The sequence below is a fragment of the Falco punctatus genome, assembly GCF_963210335.1.
Source record: "Falco punctatus genome assembly, chromosome: 22".
Taxonomy (NCBI): domain Eukaryota; kingdom Metazoa; phylum Chordata; class Aves; order Falconiformes; family Falconidae; genus Falco; species Falco punctatus.
Genome location: NC_137602.1, coordinates 200,683 through 228,321, shown reverse-complemented (window position 1 = coordinate 228,321; position 27,639 = coordinate 200,683). Strand labels below are relative to the sequence as shown.

Sequence of the window (27,639 nt, the reverse complement as noted above, 5' to 3'; positions counted from 1 at the left end):
GAGCCACGAACTCGGCCAGCAGCGCTTCGCTCTCGGCCCCGCTCTCTGCCGCCGTCACCCCGAACATTTCCACCTGGGGGAGGGGGGGCACACATGGCAGGGGGGGGGGCGATGTGGCCCCCCTCCCCCCCCCCCCCCAGTTCTCCCAGTACCTTGGTGAACTGGTGGACACGGTAGAGCCCCCACGGTTCCCGTCCTGTGTCAGTTTCAGCCCGGTAGCAGGTGCTGGAGCAGACAATCCTGCCGGGGTGGGGGATGTGAGGACCCCCGCCCCCCCCCCCTCAATTCCAGGACCCCTCCCCCTGCCCCGGATTCCACAATGCCCCTCAAGGGGGTCATCCCTCCCCCACCCCCAAGCAGGTAACAGGGTGGGGGGCACCCTGAGGACCCCATACCTGAGGGGCAGGTCCTCCAGCCGCACAGCATGGTCCATGAAGTACCCTGGGGGGAGACGACAAAGGAGGGATGGGCTTTGGGGGGGGGGGGGGAGGGGAAAATGGGGCTTCTGGAGCCCCCAACCCCCAAATCCCATTTTTCCTCACCTGCAATCCCCACCTCGGAGGTCCCAGCCAGGCAGAGATCCTCAAAGCGCGAGGGGTCGATGGTGTAGATGGGGGAGGGGGTGGCGTTGGGCTGCATCCCGCAGCCTTCCTGGTGGGAAAGGGGGGGGGGGGGGGGTCACTGGGGTGGGGGTGGGGGTATAGGGACGGCGGGAGGGGGGGCAGCACTCACAAAAACGGCGCCTCGCAGCAGGTCGGGAACTGTCATGGGTAGGAAACCCTGGAGGAAAAAGGGGGGGGGTCATGGGGGGGAGGGGGAGAAACCCTGGGAGGAAAAAGGGGGGGTCATGGGGGGGGAGGGGAACCCCCGGACACCCCCCCCCCAATACCTTGGAGAGCAGCTTGGTCATGGCGAAGCGCACGAGCGCGTGCCTGCAGCAGCGCCCCGGCCCCGCACAGGTAGTAGGAGCGATGGCCCGAGACATGCGACAGGCGCCTGCATCACGAGGAGGGGGGACGGACACGTGTGTCATGGGGGGGGGACACACGTGTGTGACACGCGTGTGGCACCCACCCAGCCCCCCCCCCCACCCATGGGTGCTCACCCCACCGCTGGCGGATGATGTCCAGGCTCTCACCCAGCTCCAGGTGTCCCTTGGGCTTGAAGGTAAAGACTGCGGGGGAGGGAGGGGTGGGAGCCTTCCTCGCCCCGGGGACCCCTCTCTTTCTCCCCCCCAGAGCCTTCCTCGCCCCAGGGACCCTCCTCTTTCTCCCCTGCAGCACCTTCGTCACCCCTGGACTCCCCTCTTCCCCCCCCCGGCCCTCCAGCCCCTTCGTTGCCCCGAGGACCCTCCTCACCCCCAGACCACCCTCCTCCTCACTCCCCCCATTAACCCTCATCACTTGGACGCACCCTCCTCCTCCTCCCCTCACCTCAAGCCCCCCCTGACCCACCTGCCCCCATACCTGGCTTCTCTCCCACCACCTCCACCACACGAGCCTGGCTCTCATCCCCAACGGGCTGGGGGAAAAGGGGGGGGATCAGGGGGTGGGTGGGGGGCACCGAGCCCCTCCCCCCCTCGCTGCTGTGCCCCCCATCCCCCCCCTCACCGCCTCAGGGTGGGTGCGGTTGGGGAGCTGCAGGGCTTGGATGTAGAATTGCTCGTCCAGGGCGGCCTCCTCAGCCAGCAGCTGCTGCAGCTCCAGCCGGATCTGGCGGCCTTGGGCCCGCAGCGACAGGTAGGCGGGGAGCTGGGGGAGGAGGGGGTGTGGGGGGGAGCATGGGGGGCACACCCCCCCATCCCCGTGCCAGAATACCCCTGCCTGGGGGAGGAGATCCCCCTCCCCAAGGTCCCTACCGCCTCCGCTGTCTCCTTGTCGTGGGCTGCCTGCAGGAGGAGAGGGGGGATGGATGGGTGGGGGGGTCTGGTGAGGGAGGAAGAGGGGGGTCCCGGGGCAGGGAAGGCTTTGGGGGGAAAAAGGGTGGTCCCCAGGATGAGGAAGAAGGGGGTCTCGAGGTGAGGAAGGCTTTGGCGAGGGAAAAGGGGGGGGGTGTCTCACCAGGAGGGCGCGCACACCCTGGGCCACCTGGTCCTTCTCAGCCTGCAGGCGGGCGATGCTGGCCCGCACCTCCCCCAGCCGCGCCCAGCTCCGAACCTGGGGGGAAAGGGGAGGGGGGGGGGGGGGTGAGGGGCCGGGGACACGCCCTCAGACCCAACCCACCTGAGGCCACACCCCAAAAAGTTAGACCCCGCCCCCCAAACTAAGGACATGCTCCCTGTGAAAACTCCCCCCCCAAACCCCACCCCTACACCCCTCCCAGATCCCCCCCCCGAGACAAGCCCCGCCCCCTCAAGGACCCCACCCACACAGGTGACCCCCACCTGCTACCCCGCCCCTCCCAGATAAACCCGCCCCCAGCCAGACCACCCTCTCCCAACCCCCTCCCCTCCCAGACAGGCCTCCCACAGCCCCCAGGCCCCGCCCCTCATCAGATTGACCCGCCCCCTCTCCGGCCAGGCCCCACCCCCGCAGAGGCTCCTTCCCCCCGACGCTCTGCCCGCCCAGGCCCTCCCCTCCCAGACACGCCCTCTCCCCAGATTTACCCGCCCCCTTTCCAACTAGACCCCGCCCCCCAGGCTCTGACCCCGCCCCTCCCCGCATGACCCGCCCTCCCGGGGCCTCCTCCCCTGCTCACGATGCCGCCGAGGTCGCTCCCCCGCAGGGCTCCGCGCCTCCGCTCCACCTCCCGCTCGTTCAGCGCCGCCACGTCCAGCTGCGGCCGCGCGCTCCGCCCCTCGCGCACGTGCTCGTACAGTCGGCTCCGCGCCGCCCCTCCCCCCGCCCCGGCGCCCCCGCTCGCCGCCCTCCGCCAGCCCCGAACCGCCGCCCCTACTGCTCTGCGCGCCGCCATCTTGCCCGCCACAGCGCGGCGCCGGGCCGGAAGGGGCGGGGCAGTTGCCGGAAGGGGCGGGGTCAGATGAAGGCCACGCCTCCTCCCGGCACCTGACTTCCCCTGCGGCCTCCTAGTGTCCCCAGCGCCCCCGCAGGCCCCATTAGTGTCTCCCGTACCCCCGTTTCCCTCCCCAGTGCCTCCCCAGGCCCCTTCCCAGAGCCCTCAGCCCCCCCCAGCGTCCCCAGAACCCCACCTCACCCCCCGAGCCCTCAGATCCCCCAGTGTTTCTAGTGCTACCCCAGGCACATTCCCCAATACCCCCCGGATCTCCCTAGGCCCCTTCACAGTGTCCCCAGTACCCACCCAGGCAACTTCCAAGTGCCTCAAGACACCACACACGCCCCCCCCCCAGCATCCCCAGACACCCCCCAGCCCCTTCCCAGTGCCTCCAGCCCCCTCAGCATTCCCCCCAGACACTTCCCAGTGCCTCTAGGCCACCCTTAGCATCCCCACTACTGCCGCAGCCCCCTTCCCAGTACTCTCAGACCCCCTCCCCACTCTTCCCAGTACCCTCCACACCACTCTGCAACACACCCCACACAGCATCAACCTTTAATGGCCGCTGCGAAATAACAACACGTCCCTGCTCCACCCCAAGGTGGGCAGGTATGAGGGGAGACCCACACACAGCATCTCCATGGGCACAGAGGGTTCCGTGTCCTCATCCCACTCTCCTTATTTCTTCTTCTGGACGTGGGCGCAGTCATACTTGCCACGAATGATGGTGAGCTTCACCCCCGGCAAGTCCTGAGTGCGGCCGCCCTGGACCAGCACGACGTGGTGCTCCTGCAGATTGTGGCCCTCGCCGGGGATGAAGGCCACCACCTCCTTCCCGTTGCTCAGCCGTACCCGGGCGCATTTACGGTTAGCCGAATTGGGTTTCTTAGGTTTGCGGATCAAATTCTTAATTACCACTCCTTTAATCTGAGGGCGGCCGAAGGTGGCTCCCAGCTTGGGAGGAGGGGGTTTGGGGCGGCCTTGTCGGTGCATCTGGTTCAAGGTGGCCATGGCGGCAGCCTGCTGGGGGTACAGGGGTACTGGCTGCTTCCCGAGCAGGGAAGCGGGCGGGAGAGCCCCGGTAGCTGCGAAGGAGGAGACAGAGAGGGGTGAGCGGCCCGAGGGGCAGCGGGCAGGACGGGGAGCGGGGAGGATACGCACCGCAGCCGCGCAGCGAGGCCGCGGCCTTCAGCAGAGCGCGGAGCGGCATCGCCCGGGCCTAGAGGTGGGGAAAACAGCCGGTTAGCGCTGTCGGGAGGGCAGCGGCCGCATCCCCGCACCGGAGACCAGCGAGAGGCAGGCAGCCGGTGACCGGCCGCCTCACCCACCTCACAGCGCCGCCATGTTAGCGCCCTGCCAGCCCCTTCTTCCCGCCTTCCCGCGGATTGGGCAGAGCTCACGTCAATCTGCCGCTCTCCGCAGTGTGATTGGTCAAGCTCCTCTTTAAACTTGCCCTGGACGCCTTCTATAGGTAGGCGGCGGGGCAAGCGCCGTGCGAGGCCACGCCCCCAGGGGCGTAGCCTGTTGCCGTGGGAACGCGGGCAGGGCGAGTGCCCGGATGCGGCTCGATCGCAACATGGCGGCGGCCGAGTGAGCTGGAGGAGGGGGAGTGGCAGCACCGGGGCTGTCGTGAGGGGTGAGCGGGGGCCGAGGGGAAGGTGGGTGCTTCAGGGGGGTGTGGAGGAGCCGGAGGGGGAAGGGGAGGCTGGAGGGGGCGCGGGGGGGACCAGGGGAAAGGGGCTTTGAGTCCCTGAGGTGAGGCCTGGGAGGGAATGGAGGTGCCTGGGAGGGGGTGAGGGGAAAGGGGGGAGGGGGAGAAGCTGAGGGAGAAAAGAGACGGGGAGGGCTGAAGTGGCGGGGATGAGGGCTGTGGGGAGGGAGGGTGCTGATGAGATGGCGGTTTGGGGGGTCCTTGAGGGAAAGGAGGGCTCTGTGGGCCGGGTGGTATGAAGGACTGGGGGTCCCGGAGGAAGGGGGCGGTGGGAGTCCCTGCGGGGGGCGAGGCTGGGGGAGCCCTGGGCTAAAGGCTGTGGGGTATGGGGGTGTTGGTGGGCTGGGGGAGCGTGGAGCTGGGGTTTGGGGGGGCCGCTGAGGAGCGGGGCCGGTGAGTGGAGGGACAGTGGGGTCCCAGAGGAAGGGGTGAAACTGGGGAGGGGGCTGTTGGGCCTGCCTGGACCCTCGGGGAGAGCAGCGGGAGGCCCAGCAGCGAGCACAGGCAGGGCAGGGAGGGCGTGGAGCAGAGCCCTGGAATTCCGGGCGAGGCGGGAGCAGCAGTGGGTGAGGAGGCTGAGGGTCAAGTTGGGATAGGGCTCAGCCTTCCTCCCCAACCCTCCCTGGCCTAAAAATAGTCAAAATTGTGGGTTACGGGGGATGGCGGCCAGGGCACCGGGCTGTCTTGTCAGGGAACCTGACAGAAATCTCTTCTTCTGGTTCTGGTGCAGCGTCTTTCACCGGAGGATCCCGGCATGCTTCGCTGAGTTGAAAAAGAGTTTTCCCTTCCTCACAGGTAGGAAATGGAGACAAAACCCATTTGCCTGGAGAAGTCCTTCCTTCGCAGGACTCTTCAGAAGCTCTTATTCCACACGCGGTGTCTCGCAATCCGGTATCGGAGAAGGGTCTTTCCATGCCACAGCGTGGCCGATGCCCTTCCCCACACGCTGGGGGGGGGGAGGATCAGGCGAAGCGTGGTCGCTGTCACCGTTAGGTTCTCACAGAAAAGCCGTCATGGCTCTCCAGGGTGCGGAGATTAGGTTGGCCCTATTGACGCGCTGAGCTGGTTGCGGAACGGAAGGGAAAATGTGCAGGAATTGAGGGTTTTCTGGTGTCTTTTATCTGGGTTCTGTGGGGTTTTGTACGCCCGTTGGTGTTCACAGGGCGCTTCTCTCCCCAGTAGCAAGGCAAGTTAACAGTTGGTTGAGCCACAGAGTCCTGGGGTAGATTTTTTTTTTTTTTCCAGCGTCTCGCTGTTTTGGGCTGGGTGCTGTCAGGCAGGAGCTGGCATCCCCCAGGGCTGCCATAACTCCCCTGTTTTGTGCTAAACCCCTCAGAAATGGGGTTTTGCTCCAATTATGGCACGTTGGGAGGGTAGAAGCTGTGGTTCGAACTCCTCTGTGGTGCTGCCATTGCCGTAAAACTTGGGGCAGTGGTGCCACAGCGGCTGAAACTCTGCCTGGGCAGGGGGAGAATTGCCAGGCAGGCAGCACGTGCCCAGCGCAGGTTTTTGGGCCGAGAAATTTTGAATTTGTGTAATTCCTTTTCCTTGCGCCCACATCTCCGCTTAGCCGAAGTAAGCGCCGCACGCGTCGTTTTCCACGTGTTCCTGTCACCGGTGATGCTCCTTTTTGTCGAAGGGCGACACGAGAAGTTTCAGGATTAGTTTTTAGTTGCGTTTTCCCGGGAATTTACTGAGTTGTGCAATAATTAAGCAGGTGGGCCGCAGGGCTGCGGAGGGACTCTGACAACGCCCTGCGCAGTAGGCTTGTAAATAACTGCAAATTGGATTTATTGAGAATACCCAGCTGCGGAGCGCAGCGGCAGGGGAGACACAGGCAGCCTGAGGAGAGCGGTGGAAACAAAACCGAAGCGTTTAAAAAAAAAAACACCAACCAACAACAAAAAGGTTTTTAAATAAAGCCCCAGTATTTGAACGGTGGCCAAAGAACGAGCTGCTGGCTGCCAGTACAAACATTAACTAATCCTGGCAGCCTTTTAAGGCGAGTTGCTTTAGTTTTGGTTAAGAAATAACGCTGTTAGACATAGGGATTGTCCACGGCGCAGGTTGAGGGAGGTTTTCCCAGGAATGGCAGTTAAATGCCACGTTGGAGTAGGGCTGCAAGAGGTGGCACCTGGTGAGGGTGAAACGCGAGGCTGCAGGGATCCATGGCTGGTGCATAGAGCTGCCTTCCTGCCACTGAAACCACCCTCAGAAAGCTCCTGGCTCTGCTGAGGGGTCATCACCCTGAGATTCCCAAACAAAGGTAATTAATTGGAATGTATTTGGGCGTGGAAATAGCAGCAGAAGCTTCCCGGGAAGGTGCCTGCAACATAACGATGGCTCAAGTTACCTTTCACCTCCACTGAGTGGAAACTTCTCCGCTCCCCCTCCCGTGTTGTTCCCAGGTGCTTTCCAGATACTGATTGTCTTTTATTTGCGTTTGTGGAGGTGGCATTTATTTTACCAGCACCTATCAAATCTGTCAGAAGGAAGCTGTCGCTATAAAAAAAAAAAAAATCTTAAAAATTTGCTCCGAACCGCTCAACGCGCTTTGTTGCCACGTCGGGTGACTCGTCGGTTGACTCTGCGAGCCGTGGGTTTGCGCCTCCAGCTTCATGTAGGAGCTGGAGATTTCATTGCTGTCGTCTCGCTAATTGCTGTCCGCCTCATCAGGGGGTGAGAGCGGAGCGAAGCAGCGGAGCCCCAAACGTGGACGCCGCGCGCTCGGGAGCTGTCGGAGGGGCGAGGAGGGGAAGGTGGTGCCGGAGGAGATCGGATCTGGAAGGGATGCGGCAGCCCCGGAGCATGTCTGTGGAGCATGCCTGCCAACGCGCTCTTTGCCTCACAGGCTCAGATCCTCCGCGTTCCGCTTTTCCGATGAATAATTTAGGAATTTGTGGGAGTTTGGCAGAGGGGGCGGGCGTGTCATTTTACATCGTGGCTTGCGTAGAGCCTTTGTGGCCGATTTAGAAGAAGAAACCGAACGTCAACGGGGTGTTTTCCTACCGCCGTGGGGGTCCGACAGGCTGCCGTGCGCGGAAGAGAGCAGCTTTTATCTCCCTGACTCCGGAGGGATTTCCTGACCCTGCTGCCAGGTTCGATGTCCTTTCCCCAACCGAAACAAGCGTCCAGAAAGCGCGGAGTGGGGCCGACGTGCCTGTGGGTTGCGGCTCTGCAGCGAGCTTTGTCTCCCTGGTGAGATCGGTCACTTTGGAGCCGTGTCCTCGGCGCTCGGAGGGATGCGTTCCCTCCCAAAATCCCGCCTGGCTCGGGGAGAAATCCCAGGGGTGTTCTTGTGGTTTCCCTGCAGCCTAATTACAGCTGCGGTGGTTTTAGTTAATAAAACGCAATTTCTCCTGAGCTTAGAGGAGGAAGGGAGGAATATTTTCCGTCTGCCTCGCACATTGAGGTAGGCGCAGCGTTATTGAAGGCGGCTTTGCACAGCACAGGCGCAGCTCACCTTTCCTGCAGGATTTGCTGGGTTTTGTAGCTTTCGATTAATTGGCAGTTGGATAATTTTTATTAACTCTTCAGCCCTTGGTGCGCTCTTCCTCTGCAGCTTTAAACCGAACCCTTCAAAGGTCCTTCTCACCGAATAAATGGTGCGGGGCGCAAGTTTCTCGTGCAGTTTTCCGAGCACTCGCGTTGCGGGCAGAGGATGTTTTAAGTAACAATTATTTTCCCTAATAAAGTTGGATGTAATGGAAGTGTAATTCGGTTGAACCGTGCTCGCTGTGCTCTTCCTTCCCCCGTGTCGCGCACTTACACGGTGCGAATAAGCTATAATTTCTCTAAATGATGTAAGGGGCTAATTAAAGGTTTTACTCAACTAATCAGCTTGTGCTTTAATTAGCACCAAATGGTAATCGCTCGCTGAAATATAAATTGACTTCTTGGCTGCTTGTTCCCACTCTGGCAGGGCTGTCAGGGAAGGGGTTCAGGGTTGTTCTGCCTCCCATGAAGGGAGCGCAGCTTCGTTAACCCCGGCACCACTGTGGACGCTAACGAGTTGTGTCTGATGACATAAACTCGTGGTTTCACCTTCCTACATGCTCTGTCTGGGCAGGTGGCATCAAATTGGATCGTTAAAAATCTCTTGACCCAACGAAGCGGGGAGCATTGGCCGGCGCGGTACCTGCTCAGAGGTTTTATTTTTTCCGTGGCAGCCGGAGCGGGAGCTGAGCGTCGATTGCTCTTGAAATACATCTTGAAATCTCCTCCTGACACCGATGTTTCATCGCCCTGCTGTGCCGGAGCCTCCCAGCTCGTTAAGAGGGCGTGTAATTAATGGGCCGGGGGGGGGGCGGGGGGAGCTGGAGATGGCCGTGTCAGTCCCGGTTCACATTCCTCGCGTGCCTCGCTCCCCTGACCCCGTAGCTTCTGGCTTGTGTGGCAACAAAAAAAGCTGAGCCCAGCCAGAAACTCGCACTCCGTGGAGCACGTTTGGGTCCTGTGGCATCGGAGAATTGTGCCCAAAGGTGTCGGCTGGTGTCCGCCTGCACTGGGCACGGAGGAATGCGAGGGGTCTGAAGCATCTCCGCCTCGTTAGCGCTGAAGGGGAGGCCCTGGGGTTTGCAACTGTGTCTCTTATTTCCTGGGTTTTTTTAATTCCCTGCAACAAATACTTCATGATTAAAATGTTCTTGCCTCGCTAACTGCCTCCGAGGTGATGATGCCAACTCTTTCTTTTGTGAGCAGGCTCCTGCTGCGGCAGGAGGTGGATTTAACAAGCGCTCGGGTACGGCTCCTCCTGCGCCCCTGGCCTGTCGCGCCTTTCGGAGCTCCCTAACGGTCTTTCACTAATGAAGAGCGGCGTGGTCACGTGGCAACCCCACCTTTGGTGTCCTGCTGGTACTCTAAGAGGCCAGATCACTGTCTTAACCCCACCGAGGAGTCCCCTGCCCCGGCTTTTCCATCACCTTCCCCACCAGGAATATCCGCGGTGTTGGATCGGTGGAGGAAGAGCACAGGCGAAGGCTGGGGGAGCCTGGGGCCGGCCGCAGAGCATCCCTGTGTCACCTCCTGCTCTCTGCACCTGACGTGACGAGTTCCCTCGCAGTCGGGCGAGGGGGATGCAGCCTTTTTTAGGAGCTCAGTGTATTTTGGCTGGTGGTCCCCGCTCAGCACGGGAGAGCTGTGACTCTGGCAGAGCTGTTGAGGGTTGTGCGGGGACCCCTCTGCCCTTGGAGCGCAAAGAGGAGGCTGCCCGCCCCACATCTTTCTTGCTGGGGAAGGATCTTTCAGCCCAAATTGTGTTTAGAAGTAAAATCCACTGCCAGGTTGCATTAAAATCATCATTACAAGTAATTTCTCTCCAAGGCTGCTGGGACAGCGAGGCTGGTTGTGCGTAAATGGGAAGGGACTTTGGCTTGATCGGTGCTTTTTTATCATGTGAAGCTTTCCATCCCCGTGGAGATCTGCTCCCAGGTCGGGGGACATCCCCGTGGAGCTCTTCCCAATGCGGATTCCCGACCTTTTGCTGCCACTGGGGTTATCTGGTGTCGATAAATAATAATAAGACTGAAAAAAAAAAAACCCAATCCCCCCAAAAAACCAACCCCCAGTCTTAGCAATCCCGCTCTGGCGCGGCCTCAAACCCGCCACGCACCAGCCCCTCAGCAGGAGTTGGGGGTGTGGGGGATCCCCCCCCTGCATTTCAGGGTGCCGGTGTCACTGTGGGATACACAGCTGCTCCTGGTTTCCGTGGAGGAGCCACCGAGCAGGCGGTGGTCTCATCATGAGCCTGAGGTTGAGCCTCTACTGACTTTTCTCATTCATTTTATTTTTTTAATCTGTTGCTGAAAAGCCGGAGCATCTGAATTAAATAAATGGGGGAACCTTGGGGGGGGGGGGGGGTGTCTACCTCCCCGGTGGCTCAACGTTTCGTTCAGCGGTTGGAATAAAGATATTGGCTGCAGGTAGAGCTCCTCTCCTCACCCTTGACCAAAGGGATCTTCTCCGTGCGGAGGAACCTGTTTGTCATGGCTGGGATAGGTGGGAGGAGATGTCAGATATAAACTGGGAGAGTCGCTTCTCTTTTAAATCCCTTCAGAATTTCCTCTTGAAATCACATCCCAGGGTTTGAGCGGGGCCAGTGGTTGTTGCTGATCCCCTGTCCCCAGCGGCCCATCTTTCTGAGAGTTTTCCACACCAGTTGTTAAAACTCTACTTCTGGTTCCAGAGCAGATCTCCCCAAACCAGCGTGCCATTTGGGGTTTTTTGACATCCTTGCAACAAAAAGTGCTCGTGCTCTGTGTTTCCAGTTCCGTAGGAGGATGAATTTTCCTTAGTTTTGGATCTCTCAAGCTGAGTTTTGCTCCAGGATTGCACGATGCTGCTCTGAGAGCTGCACGTTCACCGGGAATGTGGCCGTGCGCGGCTTCCTGGGGCCGAGCTGCTGGGGCTCTTCGCTAATTAAAACCGACGGACGTACCCGAGCGTGGATTTCAATCTTGGCTCCAGGCCCTTGTCACTGCTCTTGGCTGGCGCAGGTGGAGGTCCGCGGGGGTTTGGGGGTGGGATGGCACCTTGTAGCTCTTCGTAGATGGAACTCAGGCATTTCCAGTTCTCCCACCCCTCTGGCGCGTCCATCTGGAGACGCTTTGGGTCCACACACGAATGTTATGTCCAAATTCAAACCCCCAGCGGCTGAAAGCTGCTCGGATCGCTCCCCCGGGCCTCCACTGCTCTCTGGGGGCTCATCTCTTCTCAGAAACAAGCTCCGCGCGTCCCTCCTGGCTGACTCCTTATTTAATTTCTGCATTAATTATCCGCCGCTGCCCTGGGGCGCGATCCTCTTGCCCTTCCCGCAGCAGTCAGGCATCGGCACCTTGTCGCTTCTACGCTGCATCAAAGGATTATGGGCAAAGCAAAGAGCCAGAGGATCGATTTTTGGATCTGGAGCTGATTTCAGGGAGCAATTTCCCGAAGCACCCTGAGATTTCACCATCACCGCAGCAGCACGTGCAGCTAATTTCACTTTAAAAGGAGAAATTGGATCCGTGGTGCTTCTGCCTGGGTCTCTGGAAACCAAGATAAGGGTAATTGGAGCTCATGCTTCGAGGCACAAATTGTGTCTGTGGAGAAGGACCCAACCAGCTGTTTCTGGCCCCTTTCTTCCCCTACAAAATATTCCAATAGTTTGGGGAAAATCCCATCACTTTTGTTGTTGTTTCTTCCTCTCGCGCTGTTTTTTTGGAGCGCGGCAGCGCGGCTGACGTGAATCCTTTCCTGAAGCTTTGCCGCCGCCGGCTGCTGTTCTCTAGCACCTCTTCTCTGAGGACTTCTGAGCTTCTTGTCAACGTCTTCCGCTTGGACAAGCTGGTATTATCCTGCCCTACTGAAGAGGAAACCAAAGCTCCCGGAGGTGACACTCTCCCCATCACAGGAAAAAAGCTGGGAACAGTCTCCCAGGAACCTGCCTTTGGCGTTAAGGACTCGAGCCGTAGCGGAGTGGGAAGAAAAAAGGCAAAAATTATTTTATTTGTTGTTTTTTTCCCTCTGAGCCTCAGCTTTCTGCCACAAAGAAAATGCCTCGCTAGGCTGGTTTTCATGCCTGCTGGTTTTGGACCCGGCGTTGCTTTGCTGCTGCTCCGTGGAGCATCAAATGCCGATGGAAACAGGGAGGCTTCATGTTTGTGCGGCTCTGAAACAATATTTGGATTTTTCTGGCTTAACCCTCGCTCCGCTGATAGCTGGCCTTTGCCAGAACGATTCCTCTTAACGGCTGTTGGCGGCGGAATCCTGCAGTATTAAGGCAATGGTAGTGCTATAAAATAAATCAGATTTAACCAGGTGTCAAATAACCTGTGGAAAGCTCCCCTCTGTCTTCTAGCAGGGGGTTCCCCGATTTGGGATGGCGAGGTGTTTACAGAGAGCCGTGCCCACGCAGGCGAGCGATCACTGCCAGTGGCGGGGCAGTGTCAGGTGGTCGCTCGCCGGCTCTGCTGAATCCAAACTGATTTATTCCTTCCAAACAACCCCAACGAAACAAGCTCCTGTGATTGTTTCCCTCCCCGGTGGGCGACGGGGTGAAGGTTTAACCTCTCTCTGCCCGGTCTTGCAGGTGGATTCGGAGGGAGCTGGGCAGGCGCTCGCCTTCCCTCCCAGCAAGCCCCGGCTTGTCGAGGTCCGCAGGCTCCTGCACCTGAAACTTCTGCACAAGCATTTTCCGGGAGCAGCGATGTCTCATTGTGGGATGCTGCTGAACTCCGCGCGCCGGGGGTCACGTAGCCACGGCCTCGCTGGCTGCCACGTCTTTGCTTTTCCACCCGTGTTACCCCATAGGGTCAGAGCCATCTGGGATGGCACTGGGGTGTCCCCGCACCACGGCTCGCTGCCCCCCAGCTCCGTTTTGGCAGCAAATGGCTCGTCCTGGCAGTGGGTTGAGCATTGGGAGCTGCTCCGTGCCGAGCTGAAGTCCCGTTGCAGAGACCGAGCGCCAGCGGCCGAGCGGAGCTTTGATGTACTGGTTCTCTCTGCCACCGCATCCTGCAGGCTGGAAGTTTTTTTGGGGGGACAAGAAGATTAAAGAAAATTAATCCCTTTTCATCAAGCTTTTGAGGCCGTGCTTGGGGAGGCTCATTGCCTCTGAAACCTTGCGGGGGTAACTAAGTACTTCAGATGCTTTGAATTCCAGGATTCCTCTTCCACTCCAGGGGATAGAAAGCAGGTTTTCAGCGGCATTTAATCCCTCCCCAGGTATCACCGTGCTCTCCAGCCCTGTTTTCGGCCCTCATCCTCTTCCAGCGGCCTGGCGCAGGGCTGGATGGCCGACACTTCTCCTCTTTGAAGGGTGCCGCTCCCAGCGCAGGCCAGTTCCCTCCTGGCTTGTGCAAAGCCAGCCAGGCCAGTTCAACCCGCCCTCCCTGGCAGGTTAAACAAACCCCAGCAAAAGCCTGAACGCTCCCGTCGGCTCCACCAAGCAGACATCGACACCCTCAGCTTGGAGGAGGACGCTTCATCCTTCCAGACTTTCCATCCCGGGAGCATGTGAGCACCCAAGAAAATCCCGGGTTTCCAGCAGAGCTGCGGGCAGCGCTTCTGGTACAAGGTGATTTATCAGCAGGTAGGAAATCCTCGCGGCGCAAATATCGAGCCATCCGTCAGGGGTTTTGAAGAGAAATGGGAGAGCAAAGGCTGGAGCGATATCGGTATGAAGCCACCTGGGAAGTTGATCGCTAAATAAAAGGCAAGAGTGGGGCTGAGGCGGTACCGCACAAGCCGTGAGGATGGAGTTTGATATAAAATATCAGGTTTTATATTGTTGAGGCTAAAAAAAAAAACAACTTGATGCACTGCTTTTTTGCTAATATTTTAAAACTGGCATGCGAGCAAAGCCTGCTTCAATCTTCTAGGGTCAAGGTGCAAGCAGAGTTAATTTTGGAGATAGTTTTGTTCCGAGGTGATGCCACAATGTGCTGACGCGGTGGGAAGGGACTACCGAGCTGCGGGGTCCGGAAACATCAGGATCATCTGCAAGGCAAGGATGAGGAAGCTGTGTGCTCTCGCGAGTTTTGTTCAAGTTCTGAAAGGTTTGGGGTTTAGAACGTCAGCTTTGATGTGCTTTTATCTTTCTACGAATTAATTAGCGCGTTGCACAAGGCTCGAAAATTGCTGCTGGGGGCTGTTGGCGTGCTCGGCAGCTGAAGGGAGCAGCTGGTGAATTTTTGTAGTCGCAGCGGCTTTTTGAAGATGTGCTTGTTCCTCCTGACACAGGAGAAATAATTTTCCAGAGGGAGAAACGCGTCTTGCCTCTCACGCTGACAGAGACAGCGCGGCTCCGGTTCTCCTTCCCAAAACAAGGAATCGGGCAACGCTCAAACGTAACCTCAAGCTCTTGGGGAGCTTGGGATGAATTCGGTGCTTTTCACCGAGCTGGGTACCGGTTTAAATTGCTCCGGCCACGACTGTTTTTTAAGGTTTTGAAGCGAAGCACCTCCTCTCTCCAACCCCCACGCGTTCCCAAAAGCCTCCAGCGCCAACGGATCCAGGCTCACGAATCCCCCCAGCACGAGCATCAGCACGTGGTTCAAGACCCCCCCCTACCCCGGCATGATGCCGGGTCGGGACCCTCAGTCGTGTTGATGCTAGGAACGCCACGCTGAAACACGCTCCTCCAAACACTCTGGGGTCTTCTCCAGCCAAGCAGCGCGAAGTTGGAAATTGAAGAGGAAAAAAAAAATGATAATAAAGAACAAGTGGCAGTAGAGATTAGATTTCATCTGATGATCTTCTTTTTTTTTTTTTTTTTTTTTTTTTTACTTTCCCCCCCAGAACGCCGTATCCTTCTGATGTGATTCTAGGAAAGCTTCCAAGCGCCAATTAGCAGCCTGATGGTGGTGCAGAAGATATTTTGATCCATGAATATTCTGAAAGAGAATAAATACAAGGAAAATTAGTGCAAATAGGAAGTGAGCAATCTTGTTGTAAACCACGATAAGGTTTTTTTTTTTAACCCCCTCCCTACTTGTTAAAGGTATTTGAATAAAAATAAAGACTTTCTCAGCTGCGAGACGTCAGGTGGAGTTGGCAGATGCGCGGCTGTGGTGGCTTGGCTCTTACCACCCACCGGTGCCTGTTGCTCTCCACTCCTTCACCCTCACTGCCTGCTTTGGTGCCTTCCTGGCAAACGCCGATGGGATGGATGCCGGGCAGACCTCCCAAGTTCATCGGCGAGATTCCATCGGGCCGATTCGGGGGTGTTTCCTTTCTGCAAACACCGAAGGGGAAAAAAGCGAGGAGCGAAATAAGCACGCTGACATCAAAGCCAAGCTTTTCCATGCCAGAGAGGGCTCAGACGCTGCTTCTCCTCACGGCGAGTGGAATGGGACCCACCAATTAGTGCTGCCTTCGTTTAGGAAATGACATTGCTCTCATTCAGCCAGAAGACTGAGGAAGAGGCTTTAGGCAGCAGAGGTGGGGTCCTTGCCCTTACGCGAGCAGCTCCTCTTGCCGAGCGTCCGGGTTGCGCCTAGCATCCCCTGGCCGGGCTTTGGGGGTCACAGATGTTAATAAGAGGTCTTAAAACCGGCAAAAAAAACCCAGGTTGGGGGTCACGGATCTTAATAAGGGTCTTAAAACCAACGAACCCCACAGGTTGGTGGTCTTAGCCGTGAGGGCTTGGGTGCTGGCAGTCCCCACCGAAGGGCACGCTTCACCACCTGCTCTCTACCCGCACCCCGGGGCATGGCTGCGCTTTTTCGGGTACTTGAGAAGGCTTTGGAAGCGCCGAGGGGATAAGGGGGGGGCACGTTGGGAGCGTGGCTGCTGCCCTCAACGGGGAAATACCGGGGCGAGCCGGGCTGGGAGTGCCGGTTCTTCCTGCTGGGATCGCCAACAGGTTTTCTGCGCTCTCTGCCCTTTCCCTCTCCTTCCTTCCCAGTCTCTTGATCCCCAGGCTCCCGGAGGGGCACTTGACTGGCTGCTTTGTTTCAAATGTTGCTGCCTCATTGGTTCCCGGCTCAAATCTCCTCTATTCCTTCTTGCTTCGTCTTTAACCCCTCCGAGCCTCGCAGCGGCCGTCTCCTCTCCCGGTTCTTCCTGCCTCCGCACTCTCCTGACGGATTACCGACCTGGCAGCGTGGGCGAGAGTTCAACGCTCCCAGGCCTGGAAAATGGTAACAGCGCCTGGGAAATCACGGGGGGCGTAGCGCCGGCGTTCGTTACCGCAGTGGGTTCGCGGCAATGGTCAGAAGCTGTTCTTTCGGTTGCTGACTTCGCTGCTGCGGGAAACAAGCAGGATGGATCCCCTCGGCCAGCAGCTTTGCCTCCCTAGACAGACTTTGGGGTACGCCGGGGTCGATCCATCCATCCATCCCTGGCATCCCATCTCCCCGAGGGATGAAGGAAAGTCCGGGCATGGCGGTGCGTGCCCAGAGCGCCAGCAGCAGGAGCGTCTGCCTGCAAAACCGGTTCCGGAGGGCAGTAAGAGCAGGTTGGGAAGTATGTGATGCTGGGAAAGTGGCACGGTGGTAGGGAGGGAGAGAGAACACCGGTGGGGAGAGCTGCGTGCCGCCACCACCACCGCGGCGGCTGCGTCCTCCAGAGGCAACAATCGCGTCCCCACCGCAGCGCTGAGAGCAGCTGTTGGGGGTCCGGGAACCAGCTATGGCTCCTGGAGCACAGACCCCGGCCGGTGTTGGGGGGGTTGATGGTCGGATCGCCCGATCCGTAGATCTCCCCACATCCCGGTGAGGACGGGGACACCGTGGGCCCCGTCCCGCGTTCGTCCGCCCATCGCCGGTCGGTGCTGGGGGAGGCGCTTGGGAGTTCGCAGCGTCAGGAGTCGGGAGCGCTGGAGCTGCCGGCCTCCCGTGTGAGCTACGAGCCCCCCAGCCCCCTTTGACCCCCCGGCAGGGGGGGACCACCCGTGTACGCTTGCTTTTCGTGGGGCCCCGGTCCCTGAACCCCTCTCGGAGCGATCTCTCTCCTTCCTCCCCCTCTGGCTTGCAGGAAGCAGGATGGTGAAGGTGAGTAATGCAGTCTGGCTGCTTGCTTTTTTTTGTTGATTTTTATTTTAAGTAAGTTTCAACCAGGGTGTCTTGGGAAGGGGGGAGCACCGAGCGGGGGGCTTTCGGAGGTGGTTTATTCCCTTTCCAAGCCCGAGTGGGATGGGGCGGCTGTCGGAAACGCCCGGAGCAACAGGGGATCGCTCCATCTTGCCAGCTGAAGCAGGTCTGTTGTTCGTTAGCAGTGCTGTGAGGTGAGGCCGGTGTTTCGGGGGAGGGAAACGGAGTTATTTCTGGTGAGGAGGAGGGGAAGGGCTCTCGTTTTCCCTGCAGGGGGGCAGGGGGAGCCCATTTGCATGGGAAGAAAAAGAGGAAGACTGGAAATCCAGCAAGCAGGGGAGACCGGAACCCCGCAGTCGTGCCACCGCAGGATTTGGACTTTAAAAAACCTGGCTTTCCCTTTGGCGTGGGCATCCTGCAACGGCGTGGGTGCTGGCTACCGCTTCCCAGCCGGTGGCAAGCAAAAGGTTGTTCTTTCCTGGAAGCAAGGGGGGAGTAGAGAACGTCACCCGGAGCCAGCTGTCACACTGGGACCAAGGCTTTGGGGGCTTGTGAGACCCCCTAAAATCCCTCTTGTCCAAGCCTGAGGAGGGGAGCTCGTGTCAGAGTCATCGTGAATCGGTCCAGTGGGTGCCAATGCTGGTGCCCGTGGGGTTCCCCTCGCTCTCGGGGGTCCCACAGCCCTCAGAGCCGACGGTGGCAGCAACCAGGACTCCAGACCCCGCCTGGATGTATTTTTATATCTTCTTTTTTTTTTTTTTTTTTTTTTTTCTCCTCAAGCACCATGTAATTCAACCAAGCTCAGAGCTTCCTTGGCTAAAATTGTCTCTCGCAAACTTTGCCTGTGTGGAGCAGAAAGTCCCTTGGCAGGACCTGGGGCGGGCAGAGCGACTCCAGCCCACCCAGATGTTGATTTTGCTGCACCCGACGCGTTCAAAGGGAGCTGAGACCACGTACAGCTGCGCCGGAGATTTATCCTTAGGCACGGGGACAAACCGGGATGCTGCTTCTGGATCCCGCCGGGGATCTGTTCAATCCATTTGCCGTTGGATGGCAGGGTGCTCTCCGGCTGACGAGCGTTCAGATCGATCCGTTTGGGGTTTAAGGCAAAGGAACAAATTGCCTGCGTGCGCTTTTTGTCGTGTTTTGGTTTTTTACCCACCCCCCCCCCCTTTATTTTTCGTTCCAAAGCTGCTAGCAAACTCCCCAGCAGCCCTGCCCTCGGTTTTTGGGGCTGATGGAGAATATTCTGCCCTGTTTTGTTTACTCAGGGCTGCTAGAAGCTTAGTTAATGGCTGACGAATTAAACAAAGCAGAGATAAAGGGAATCTGACCTGGGCTGGGACAGGGCTGAGGAATGTGTGTGGCTCTGGTGGAGTCTCTAGCCAAGGGGGGTGTGGGGGGGATGTTAACCCGCTTTTAACCCTTTCCTCCTCCTGCAGGCAGCCCCAGCCCACCAGCGAGAGCTCCTCCCGCCTCGGCTATGCCCCCTGCCCCTTTGCGCTCCCCCTTTGCCCCGCTGCCAACCCCAAAAGGAATTTTTTTTTTTGGTGAAACCGGGGTAGATTTGGATTAGCTTGGCTGGTGGTGTCCTGAGGCGCTCGGATGCTCCGAGCTCGGGCGCACGGGTTGACGTAGATCCTCCGGGTGTATTTTGCTCTGCTTCCCTGAAGCAAAACGCAAAGCCAGCAGTTTTGAAACACCCCAAAATGGAGCCGTTATCTCCCAAAACCGGGAGACGACTCTTTGCCATCCCAAAACATGACTTCTGCCTGCATGGCGATTCTCCGCAGAGCCTCTTGCGTGCGAGGAAGGATCCCGAGTGAAGGAAGGTGGCGTTTGGGAGTGACCGGTGCAGGTGAAAGCAGGGGCCAGCCTTGGCTTTTCCTTTTGGGCACGATCCTGCCACGCAGCTGGTGTAAAACTCCTGTTCCTCCCCAAAACGGCGGCGGTCTGCCTGTGCTAGAAGCTCCAGGAAGCCGGCACGACACTCGCCGTGGTGGTGAAAGGATGAACTGAACGCAAGCACCCACCCCTGGGGTGACATTTTAAACCACCTGGGTCTACGAGGTGAAGTTTTCCTGGCTCGGGAACCCCATAAACACGCTCGCTGCACGTTCACGCCTTCGTTTACCCCTAATTAACGTCTCTGCCCGTGCGCGGTGCGGTTCAGGATTGGACCCAGCCCAAGCCCGGCTCAGCTGTGCTGCAAACAGCCAGCGAGCAAGCGGCTGTGTCACACCCCCGGGGCGAGCAGGTAAAACAAGGATTTGCAAATATCCAGGATTCCCCTCGGGTTTTTGATGGGAGACCAGGCATCCAGGCAGAAAAAAACTTCCCTAATGGATTTAATCAGGAAATCTCAATGATTGGGAAAACTGGAGAGGAGGGAGCGCCTTTGGCCGACACCTTGGAGTGGCGGGATGCCGGAGCGCTGGAGTTGGGATTTCCTGCGCGGAGAAAGGGATTGTCTCGGCAGCTGTTGAGTTTTGCACCAGGCAGCCTGTCGGAAGCAGATTCTGGCGACTAAAATGGAAGGAAACGGCCACAATCGCCACCCAAAGGCAGCGAAAGTGGGGAAAAACGGAGCCGCCCCACGGCAGCCCCAGCTCGGCTGCTCCCCCCGCGCCCGCCACGGGATTTCGGTGTTGTCCTCGCACGTCCCAGCGTTGTCCCTTTCGGTGGGGATGGGGGGTGTCGCCCACCTCCTGGAGGATTCAGCCTCATGACTTCAACCGCCTTATAAATTAAGTCTCGCTTCTGGCCCGCGGGCACCAGCCGCTGTGAAACCACCCAGTGGGGTCAAGCAGGAATTAAAAGTCCCGCTGGAATCACATCCTGCCCCCAAATCCTCCCAGCGAGCTCCTTTGGGGGCAGTGCAGGATGGCATCCCTCCCTCCAAACCCGGAGAAACGAGGGAGTTAACTAAACCGACCCAAAAGAGTGACCTGAACTGCCAGGCTTCCTCACGTTTGTTTTACCCGGCTGCCTCCACGTCCCCGATCCCGTGTGGGAGGGGTGTGCTTCCTCCCAGCCGCCTGATTTTACTAACAAACAAATAAAAACTGGTTTTTCCTCCGCCGACAGGCTTTGGCAAGGCGGTCGGGCTGGAGCTGGACATGGTGAGAGGCTTGTGCCACCGCGGCTTGGTGCGCTCGTCCTCGCGGTGCTGTTCCCCTGGCGTTCTGCCTCCCTGGAAAGATTTTTTTTTTTTTTTTTGGGTGCTTTTTTTGATGTTTTCAAGGCTGAGCGGCTTCAGGAGCGAAAGCGCTGACCTGCTGGTGGTTTCGGGTGACGTTAAGGTGGGTTAATTCGCAGCTTCGTCCCTTTCTCTCCCTGGAGTTTGTGCGCAGGGTGAGGAACATCGGGGGGGTCCCACGAAAAACATCGTTTGACCCCTGTTAATTGCAGCACCTCGCGGTTCGCCAAACGATGGCAGATTCCCAACAGCGACCGTGAACCCAGCTCTGTCATCCGAGTCCGGAACGAGCCGGTAGTTACGGAGATCAGTTGGCTTTTGGCAACAGCCGGCGGACTATACTTGGCAGCTCTCGGCACTGCTGCAGGTGCTGGCGTTGCCGATGGTAGCCGGAGCGCCGAAGTGGAAATACCCGGCGTTACCGGTCTTTCCAGGCTGCGGCGAGGGCGTTCCGGCAGGGTGACGCTTGCCTCCCTCGCTCCTCCATCGCCAGCCGCTGCGCCGGGGCCCCCCACGTGGACGGGGGCTGAACCCAGCGGACGCTCGGTGTGTGTTTAATGGGGGAAAATACCCGAGTTTAAGGTTGTGAAGCTGCTTTAAGAGCATTTTGAGCCGCGAATCTTTTCCCTCGGCTCACGCTGGTGTTTAATAGGGTCCGATAGTTTCTCTCCACGGTCAGATATTGGCCGAGCCATGACGCACGAGGGCAAGGCCACACTCGCTTTCACCCTGGATGTGGTGATACCCGCCCAAAGCCTCGATTGATTTATTTTATTTTATTTTTTTCCTACCCCAACCCAGAAATTTCTTCCTTTCCCCTCCTGCTCCCAGGTTGGGAGGAGCCAAAACTTCCAGCATCTTCTCCGCTGCAGAAACTATTGAAACGATTCAAGAAAAAACAACCTGAAATTGTTGATTTCAGGGAGCTTTGCCAACGTTCCGGGCTCCCGCTGGGCAGGATCAATCGTGTACCTCTGAGCTTGGTAGGATGCGGGCCTTTGGATGGTGTAAACAAGCCTCTATTGTGCCTGCCCGCCAGTGTTTACACGGAAAATCAGCTTGGGGGTCCACCCTGCACCAGGCTTCCTCCGCAGCCTCGGCTCTTCATCCTGGGAGACTCTGGATACGTTCAGGGATAGTCTCAAACACGCCGTAAATCGACAAAACTCATAAATAAGCGAAGGAAACCGACGGCATCGGGTGGGTTTGCCATTGCAGCCTGCGACGGGGAAACTGTATTCACTTGGCAGGCCAAACCTGGGGTTAAATCGAACGCCGAAAACGTGCCAGCCGTGCCGCAAAGTTTAATTTCAGCTGCCGTGACTTACATTTTAGGCTCCCCGACCTGTATTTGAAGCGCCTGAGTAAACAGTCTGTCGTTCTCGCTTGGGCTGAGCATCTGTGTGCCCGGCTTTTTGCGGGTCAGGCCAGTTTTATTTATTTATTTTCCTTTGCCTGTTTCTTCAGCTTGTAACTTAAAACACTGCCTTAAAACCGGGCTTAAATGTGGTTTCAAATGACACCCTTTAGGTGAAAAGGCTTCAGGAACGGTGTTAGTCACCGAAATGACCTTTTCCCGGGTGTCACTGGACCGCCTGGACTTGCTTTTGCTACCCAGCTGCTTTCCTCATCGTGCCTTGTGGTTTTTTAAAGAAAAATCCAGCTTTTAATTGTAGGAGTTGGTTGGATTTGGGGTTTGGGGGGGGGTGGGGTAGTTTTTAAATTTAGGAGCTTTACATCAAAGGGAGGAGGGACGCGGCCAAATATCTGCGAGCCCAGAGGTCCCGAAACGTCCATTCTGAATGAAAAACAACCCGTGAGCCAATTGGCGCTGGGGAGGAAGAGAAGCAAAGCAGAAAGAAGTGGGATTATCCCGGAGGGAAAAAGACCTCCGCGTTACAGCGTCAGGAAGACACCCAGAGAAGCGGAGGGACATCTGTGACCACCTCGGTGGGTGCGTGAGCTGCCAAAACCCTGCCGATGGCATTGGCACCTGTCCGGGACGGGCGAAAGCCTGGCGGCTGCGGTGGGACAAAGCAGAATCCACCCCCTAAATCCCGGGGAAAACCACTCGGGAGAAAGCTGGAAATAAAACCACGGAGGGAATCTCCTGAAAGACGCCCTCAGTTGCCCTGCTTTGCGCTCACATTAAAAAAACAAAGGCAGGAGGGACCTGGAAATGCATCTTCGGGAAAAAACGGGGAGGGGGTCGCAGGTCCCAAATGCAGCTGCCGCGTCAGGTGGGCTGTAAAATCCCGCCTGGATGTGGAGCAGCCTGGCGAAGTGCGGGGCTTGCGGTGGCTCGAGGTGTTTCCTTTTTGGCCTGTGTGTGGCAAGTAATTATTTTTCCAGCGAGCCAGGTGGGTTCCTAAAGGAAGGGGCTGTTCATTTTACAGCGTGCTGAGGCCGCCTGTGCTCTATCCTCCTCCAGGTTTTATTTTGATCCCTTTTTCTTTGCCCCTCCCCCCCCCCCCCCCCCCCCCCCCCCCAGGTCTTGTAGCCGGCCTCACCATGTTCAGCAAGAAAAAGAAACGCATCGAGATCTCCGCTCCCTCCAATTTCGAGCACCGCGTCCACACGGGCTACGACCAGCAAGAGCAGAAATTCACGGGGCTGCCACGGCAATGGCAGGGGATCATCGAGGAGTCGGCCAAGCGCCCCAAGCCGCTGGTGGATCCCGTCTGCATCACCGCCATCCAGCACGGCTCGCAGAAGGTAGGCAGCTCTGCCGACGCGGCCTCTGCCCTCTCGGAGAGGGCCGGTGATACCGGTTTGGGGGCCGGGAAGTCAAACTGGGGATAATTTGGGCTCCGGGCCCTCTCCCCAGGGTGCCACGGAGCAGGTAAGTTCGGTCTCAAAGCGGCGCAGGCGGCAGCGACATCCCCACGGCCGATCGCCTGCCCCTTGTCCGTTAAGTGCGGGGCTGCGTGGGACGGGGACCACCCAGCACGGGGTGGGAACCTCTCCCACATCCTCCCAGCAGCCGGAAAAACCCCACCCCGCAGGAAAACGCCGGTGAAATGGTGTCCGTTCCTTCCCATCTCATCCCTTCCCCGTGCCTGTGTTTCCCCAAGCTGCCGTTATGTCGTTTTTTTAAAGTCTGGCTTGTCTGCTCCCCTCGGCCGCAGCCGCCCGTGCCACCCCCCAGCTCTCTGCCATTCCTCCACCATCACCCGAATTAAAAGCCCCGGCACCGGCCGCGGCGTGCCGGGCGCTGGCGTTCCTGCGCTGGCTCGGCTGGTTTATCCCGGACAATGGGGCGGCTCCAGCGGCCGTGAGGAACGAGCGAAACCGGCCGGGCAATTCCACCGACCCAAAAAGATACCGACAGCCGGTGGGGGCCCCTCGGTGCTTGCCGAGCCACGGGGGCTCGTGGTCGGGAGCCGCCGTGTCCCGTGCAGCCGCGGGCTGGCCTCTCGAGGAAATAACCCGCTCCCCAGGGCAGGAGGAGGAGGAAGAGGAGGGGATATAAAGAGCGAAGGCCTCGCTCACCCTGTGCGGAGGTGCTCGCTGCAGAGGAAGGCATCCCTCCTCTTCGGAGGAAGTCAACAGGCCTCGGGGATGGGGATGGGGACGGGGTCGCTCCCGCTGTCCCCTCGCCGCCTCCTGCGTGGCCATGCCCTCCGAGGCTGGAATCCACGAGGCTGCGAATCCCGCTGGAAGATGGGGCACGTCCCCACGCAGCTGCCCGGCTCGGCTGTGCCACCCGGCTGGGACCTGCCTGCCGGTGTCGGGCTTTGTTTGTCCCTGCTCCGCTTAGCCCCTTCGCTCCGAGGCAGGATTGGCCCCAGCCAGGAGCAAAACTTGCTGTTTCTGCACCAATAACAGCATTTGGGGGGGCAGGCAGAGGCCCCCCCCAGGCGCAGGGCAGGGGATGAGAGGCTGCCAGCAGCCCCCCAGACCCTTCCCCAGGAGCCCCCCAGGACTGGCCTTTTGGTGTGCGAGGTGCGAGGCCCCCCTGGTTGGAGAGGATCCTGCTCCCCGAGGCAGCGCCCTGTTCTTCTGGCACCCAGGAGCCTCCCGGTGAGGCCCGGGGCTACCGGGGGAGGGGGAAAAGGCCCAGCCCCCTCCCCGCTCCAGCATCCTCCTCCATGGGGCTCAGCCACCTCCCAGCACTCGACAGGACCGAGGTGGCAGCGGCAGCGGCCCCTGGAGACCCCCATTTCCTCCCCTCCCTATGTCCCCTCTGTGTGAGCCGTGTCCCTGTCACCACCAGGCATTTCATTTTCATTTTTTTTTTTTATTTTCTTCCCTTTTTTTTTTTTGTTTTGTTTGTTTGTTTGTTTTGTTTTGTTCTGTTCTGTTTGTCCTTTGTGTTCCTGTCCGCCTCCCGTCCCACGTCCTGCTCAAAGACCATCGTGCGGGGCAGCAAAGCCGCCAAGGACGGCTCCCTGACCTGGCTGCTGGACGAGTTTGAGAACATGTCCGTGTCCCGTTCCAATTCTCTGCGCAGGGACAGCCCCCCCTTCCCGCCCCGCCGTGACCAGCTCTACCAGGAGAACGGCCTCTCCGAGGGCCCGGCCGCTGCCCGGCCGCACGAGGATGCCGGCAGGAGCAAGGAGAAGAGCCGCCACGGGGCCAGGAGCGAGCTAGAGCAGGGCAAGGAGAAACCGCGGGAGAGGGAGGAGCAGCGCGCCCACCACCACCACCACCACCACCACCAGCAGCCCCGCGGGCAGGAACCCGGCCCCAAACCCGCTCCCCCCGCCAGTGGCCGCCCGCCCCCTCCCGAGTACCCCAAAACCCCTGCCGAACGGGACGGCTGGCGGGATTCCCCCGCCGACAGGGACTACAGCGAGCCGGCCGACCGCGTGGTGCGGCGGGAGCGTCCCGAACCCTCCGACAAACGCCCTAAATCCACTTACACCGCCGAGACCAGCCCGCAATCCCCCCGGGACAAACGCCCCCTCTCCGGGCCAAATATCCGGACTCCCAACATTCCCGTCTCCGAAGGGGTGATGAAGACGGCTCAGCAGACGGGACGGCCTTTTAATACCTACCCGCGGGCTGAGACCGACCCCGGCAGGGGCGCGGGTTCGCAGGTAAAGGTGTGTGTGTCCCCCTCCGCTCCGACCAGATTCCACTTGGCAGCGACCTCCCTCCTTCCCCGCGGGAGCTTTTCCTCACTCTGCCTCTCCGCCTCCTAGAAAAGCAGCCTCTCTCCTCCGCTTCCTAAGCGCCGGCTAACGGGCTTTCCCGGTGTAACGCCAGTAGGACCGGCACACGCCGAAGACCCCCGTGCTTTCCTCCCCGGTGCTGGCGGCATCGGCCCCATCCTTGTCTCCGAAGCGGCCGCCGGCTCCACCACGGGGTCTCTTCTCTTCCCGCTTGATCTATCGCAAAACTTTTCCTCCGGCAGCGCCCGGTCCTGCGGATTCGGTGCTTGGCGTTTTGGGGCCAGCGGCAAAAATCCCGGCTCCAGCCGCGTTTTTTTGGCGGCTGACGTCCCTCTCCTCCCATCTCCTTGCAGGCAGAGCACCGACCGGGACGACCGCAGGAGGTGGCATCCAACGGGCCGGTGAGCGGCAGCGCCAGCTCTTCCCGAGCCCACCCCCCCGGCCCACCGCGCTCCAAAAATCCCGAGCCGCCCCATCCCGGCCTCACCCCCCACGCCTCGGACCCCCACCTCTCTCGCCAACCACCCTCCGGCCCCCCGCCGGCCCCGGTGGGACCTCAACAACCCCGTTCGCCCCAACGTGAACCCCAACGCGTCTCCCACGAGCAATTCCGGGCGGCCCTGCAGATGGTGGTGGATCCCGGGGATCCCCGCACCTACCTGGATAACTTCATCAAGATCGGCGAGGGCTCCACCGGCATCGTCTGCATCGCCACCGTCAAGAGCACCGGCAAGCTGGTGGCCGTGAAGAAGATGGACCTGCGCAAGCAGCAGCGACGCGAGCTGCTCTTCAACGAGGTGAGGTAGAGCGGGGACCCCTCGGCAACCGGATTTGGGGGGGGGGGGAGGGGGGTCTCACAAGCCGTTTGGGGCGACCGGCTCACCGATTTCCCCCCAGGTGGTGATCATGCGGGATTACCAGCACGAGAACGTGGTGGAGATGTACAACAGCTACCTGGTGGGTGACGAGCTCTGGGTGGTGATGGAGTTCCTCGAAGGCGGCGCCCTCACCGACATCGTCACGCACACCAGGTACGTCCCGGCACCCCCCGCGTGCGGCCCCCTCCCCACCGCCCCGGCACGCTCGGTTCTCACCCCCCGTTGACACCCCCCCCCCCCCGTAGGATGAACGAGGAGCAGATCGCCGCCGTTTGCTTGGCCGTCCTCAAGGCCCTCTCCGTCCTCCACGCCCAGGGCGTCATCCACCGTGACATCAAGAGCGATTCCATCCTCCTCACGCACGACGGCAGGGTAAGCGCCGCGGCAGCGACCCCGCGACGCCGCCATGACCCTTCTCCCCAACCGCCTTCCGCCGTTTTTTTTTTTTTTTTTAGGTGAAACTCTCCGATTTCGGGTTTTGCGCCCAAGTGAACAAGGAGGTGCCGCGACGCAAGTCGCTGGTGGGGACCCCCTACTGGATGGCGCCGGAGCTCATCTCCCGCCTGCCCTACGGCCCCGAGGTGAGCGCGGCGGGGGTGGTTTGGGGGGCTTTGGGGGGGGGGTGGTCTCAGCCCCCCGTAATCCCTGGATTTGCTGTGTCCCCTCCCCCCACAGGTGGATATCTGGTCCTTGGGCGTGATGGTCATCGAGATGGTCGACGGAGAGCCGCCTTATTTTAACGAGCCCCCGCTAAAGGCCATGAAAATGATCCGCGACAATCTCCCCCCCAAGCTTAAAAACGTACATAAGGTAAGGCGGGGGGGGGGGCGCAGGGGATGGGAATCCTCCTGGGGGGGGGGGCTTCACTGACGACCACCCCCCTCCCTCCCTCCCCGCAGGTTTCCCCCTCCCTCAAAGGGTTCCTGGACCGCATGCTGGTGCGGGACCCGGTGCAGCGGGCCACCGCCAACGAACTCTTGAAGCACCCCTTCCTGGGCAAAGCGGGACCCCCCTCCTGCATCGTCCCCCTCATGCGCCAAAACCGCATGCGGTGAGACGCCGGCGCCCTCCTCGTCCTCACCGGCGCCTCTTTGCTGCGGTCGTGACTGTGCCACCACTGGCGGGGCGCTGGCGGGGTGGGGGGGTAGAAATCCTCCCTCTCCCCCCCCCAAAATACTCGTACTACTGAGCCGGGGAGCGGCCGGGGAGGGGGTCGGCTCGGTTTTAACCATTTCCCCGACACGGGGCTACGCGGTGACACCGTCCCACC

The 27,639-nt window shown here is 59.5% G+C and overlaps 3 protein-coding genes across 9 annotated transcripts in view; 1 reads left to right on the top strand and 2 right to left on the bottom strand.

Annotated features, from left to right (window-relative positions):
* SARS2 (seryl-tRNA synthetase 2, mitochondrial) overlaps window positions 1–2,913 on the bottom strand; it is a gene marked incomplete at both ends in the record, with an annotated part of 3,687 nt that extends 774 nt beyond the window's left edge. Inside the window, 13 exon segments of the mRNA XM_080370811.1 lie at window positions 5–73; window positions 153–240; window positions 396–441; window positions 543–651; window positions 733–780; window positions 890–931; window positions 933–996; window positions 1,111–1,174; window positions 1,467–1,521; window positions 1,611–1,751; window positions 1,859–1,888; window positions 2,061–2,156; window positions 2,698–2,913. Coding sequence (XP_080226937.1) covers window positions 5–73; window positions 153–240; window positions 396–441; window positions 543–651; window positions 733–780; window positions 890–931; window positions 933–996; window positions 1,111–1,174; window positions 1,467–1,521; window positions 1,611–1,751; window positions 1,859–1,888; window positions 2,061–2,156; window positions 2,698–2,913 — 1,068 coding nt within the window.
* A 580-nt stretch (window positions 2,914–3,493) lies between these two features.
* MRPS12 (mitochondrial ribosomal protein S12) lies at window positions 3,494–4,378 on the bottom strand. The gene is made up of 3 exons (XM_080370802.1): window positions 4,281–4,378; window positions 4,114–4,171; window positions 3,494–4,037 (listed from the first exon to the last, which is right to left on the bottom strand). Exons 2-3 carry the CDS (start codon window positions 4,160–4,162, stop codon window positions 3,631–3,633), a joined length of 456 nt encoding a protein of 151 aa, XP_080226928.1. The 5' UTR covers window positions 4,163–4,171; window positions 4,281–4,378; the 3' UTR covers window positions 3,494–3,630.
* Window positions 4,379–4,453: 75 nt separating this feature from the next.
* Window positions 4,454–27,535, top strand: PAK4 (p21 (RAC1) activated kinase 4). 7 transcript variants are annotated; one of them, XM_080370795.1, is made up of 11 exons: window positions 4,454–4,588; window positions 5,394–5,458; window positions 14,942–17,136; window positions 22,866–23,089; window positions 24,727–25,422; window positions 25,845–26,288; window positions 26,389–26,522; window positions 26,615–26,741; window positions 26,825–26,950; window positions 27,045–27,179; window positions 27,269–27,535. In XM_080370795.1, exons 4-11 carry the CDS (start codon window positions 22,886–22,888, stop codon window positions 27,422–27,424), a joined length of 2,022 nt encoding a protein of 673 aa, XP_080226921.1. In that variant the 5' UTR covers window positions 4,454–4,588; window positions 5,394–5,458; window positions 14,942–17,136; window positions 22,866–22,885; the 3' UTR covers window positions 27,425–27,535. The 7 variants fall into 7 exon arrangements, with proteins under 7 accessions (XP_080226921.1, XP_080226925.1, XP_080226919.1 ...); XM_080370796.1 differs by lacking the exon at window positions 4,454–4,588 and adding an exon at window positions 4,595–4,610; XM_080370799.1 differs by lacking the exon at window positions 14,942–17,136 and having other exon boundaries at window positions 24,727–25,416.
* The last annotated feature ends 104 nt before the right edge of the window (window positions 27,536–27,639 follow it).

Bases quoted from the DNA above. Each gene is read 5' to 3' on its own strand.
- MRPS12 (XM_080370802.1), bottom strand. From the start codon at position 4,162: ATGCCGCTCCGCGCTCTGCTGAAGGCCGCGGCCTCGCTGCGCGGCTGC. The intron at 4,038-4,113 runs GTGCGTATCCTC...CCTCCTTCGCAG, and splicing joins GGCCTCGCTGCGCGGCTGCG to CTACCGGGGCTCTCCCGCCC.
- PAK4 (XM_080370793.1), top strand. From the start codon at position 22,886: ATGTTCAGCAAGAAAAAGAAACGCATCGAGATCTCCGCTCCCTCCAAT. The intron at 25,423-25,844 runs GTGTGTGTGTCC...ATCTCCTTGCAG, and splicing joins GCGCGGGTTCGCAGGTAAAG to GCAGAGCACCGACCGGGACG. The intron at 26,523-26,614 runs GTACGTCCCGGC...CCCCCCCCGTAG, and splicing joins GACATCGTCACGCACACCAG to GATGAACGAGGAGCAGATCG.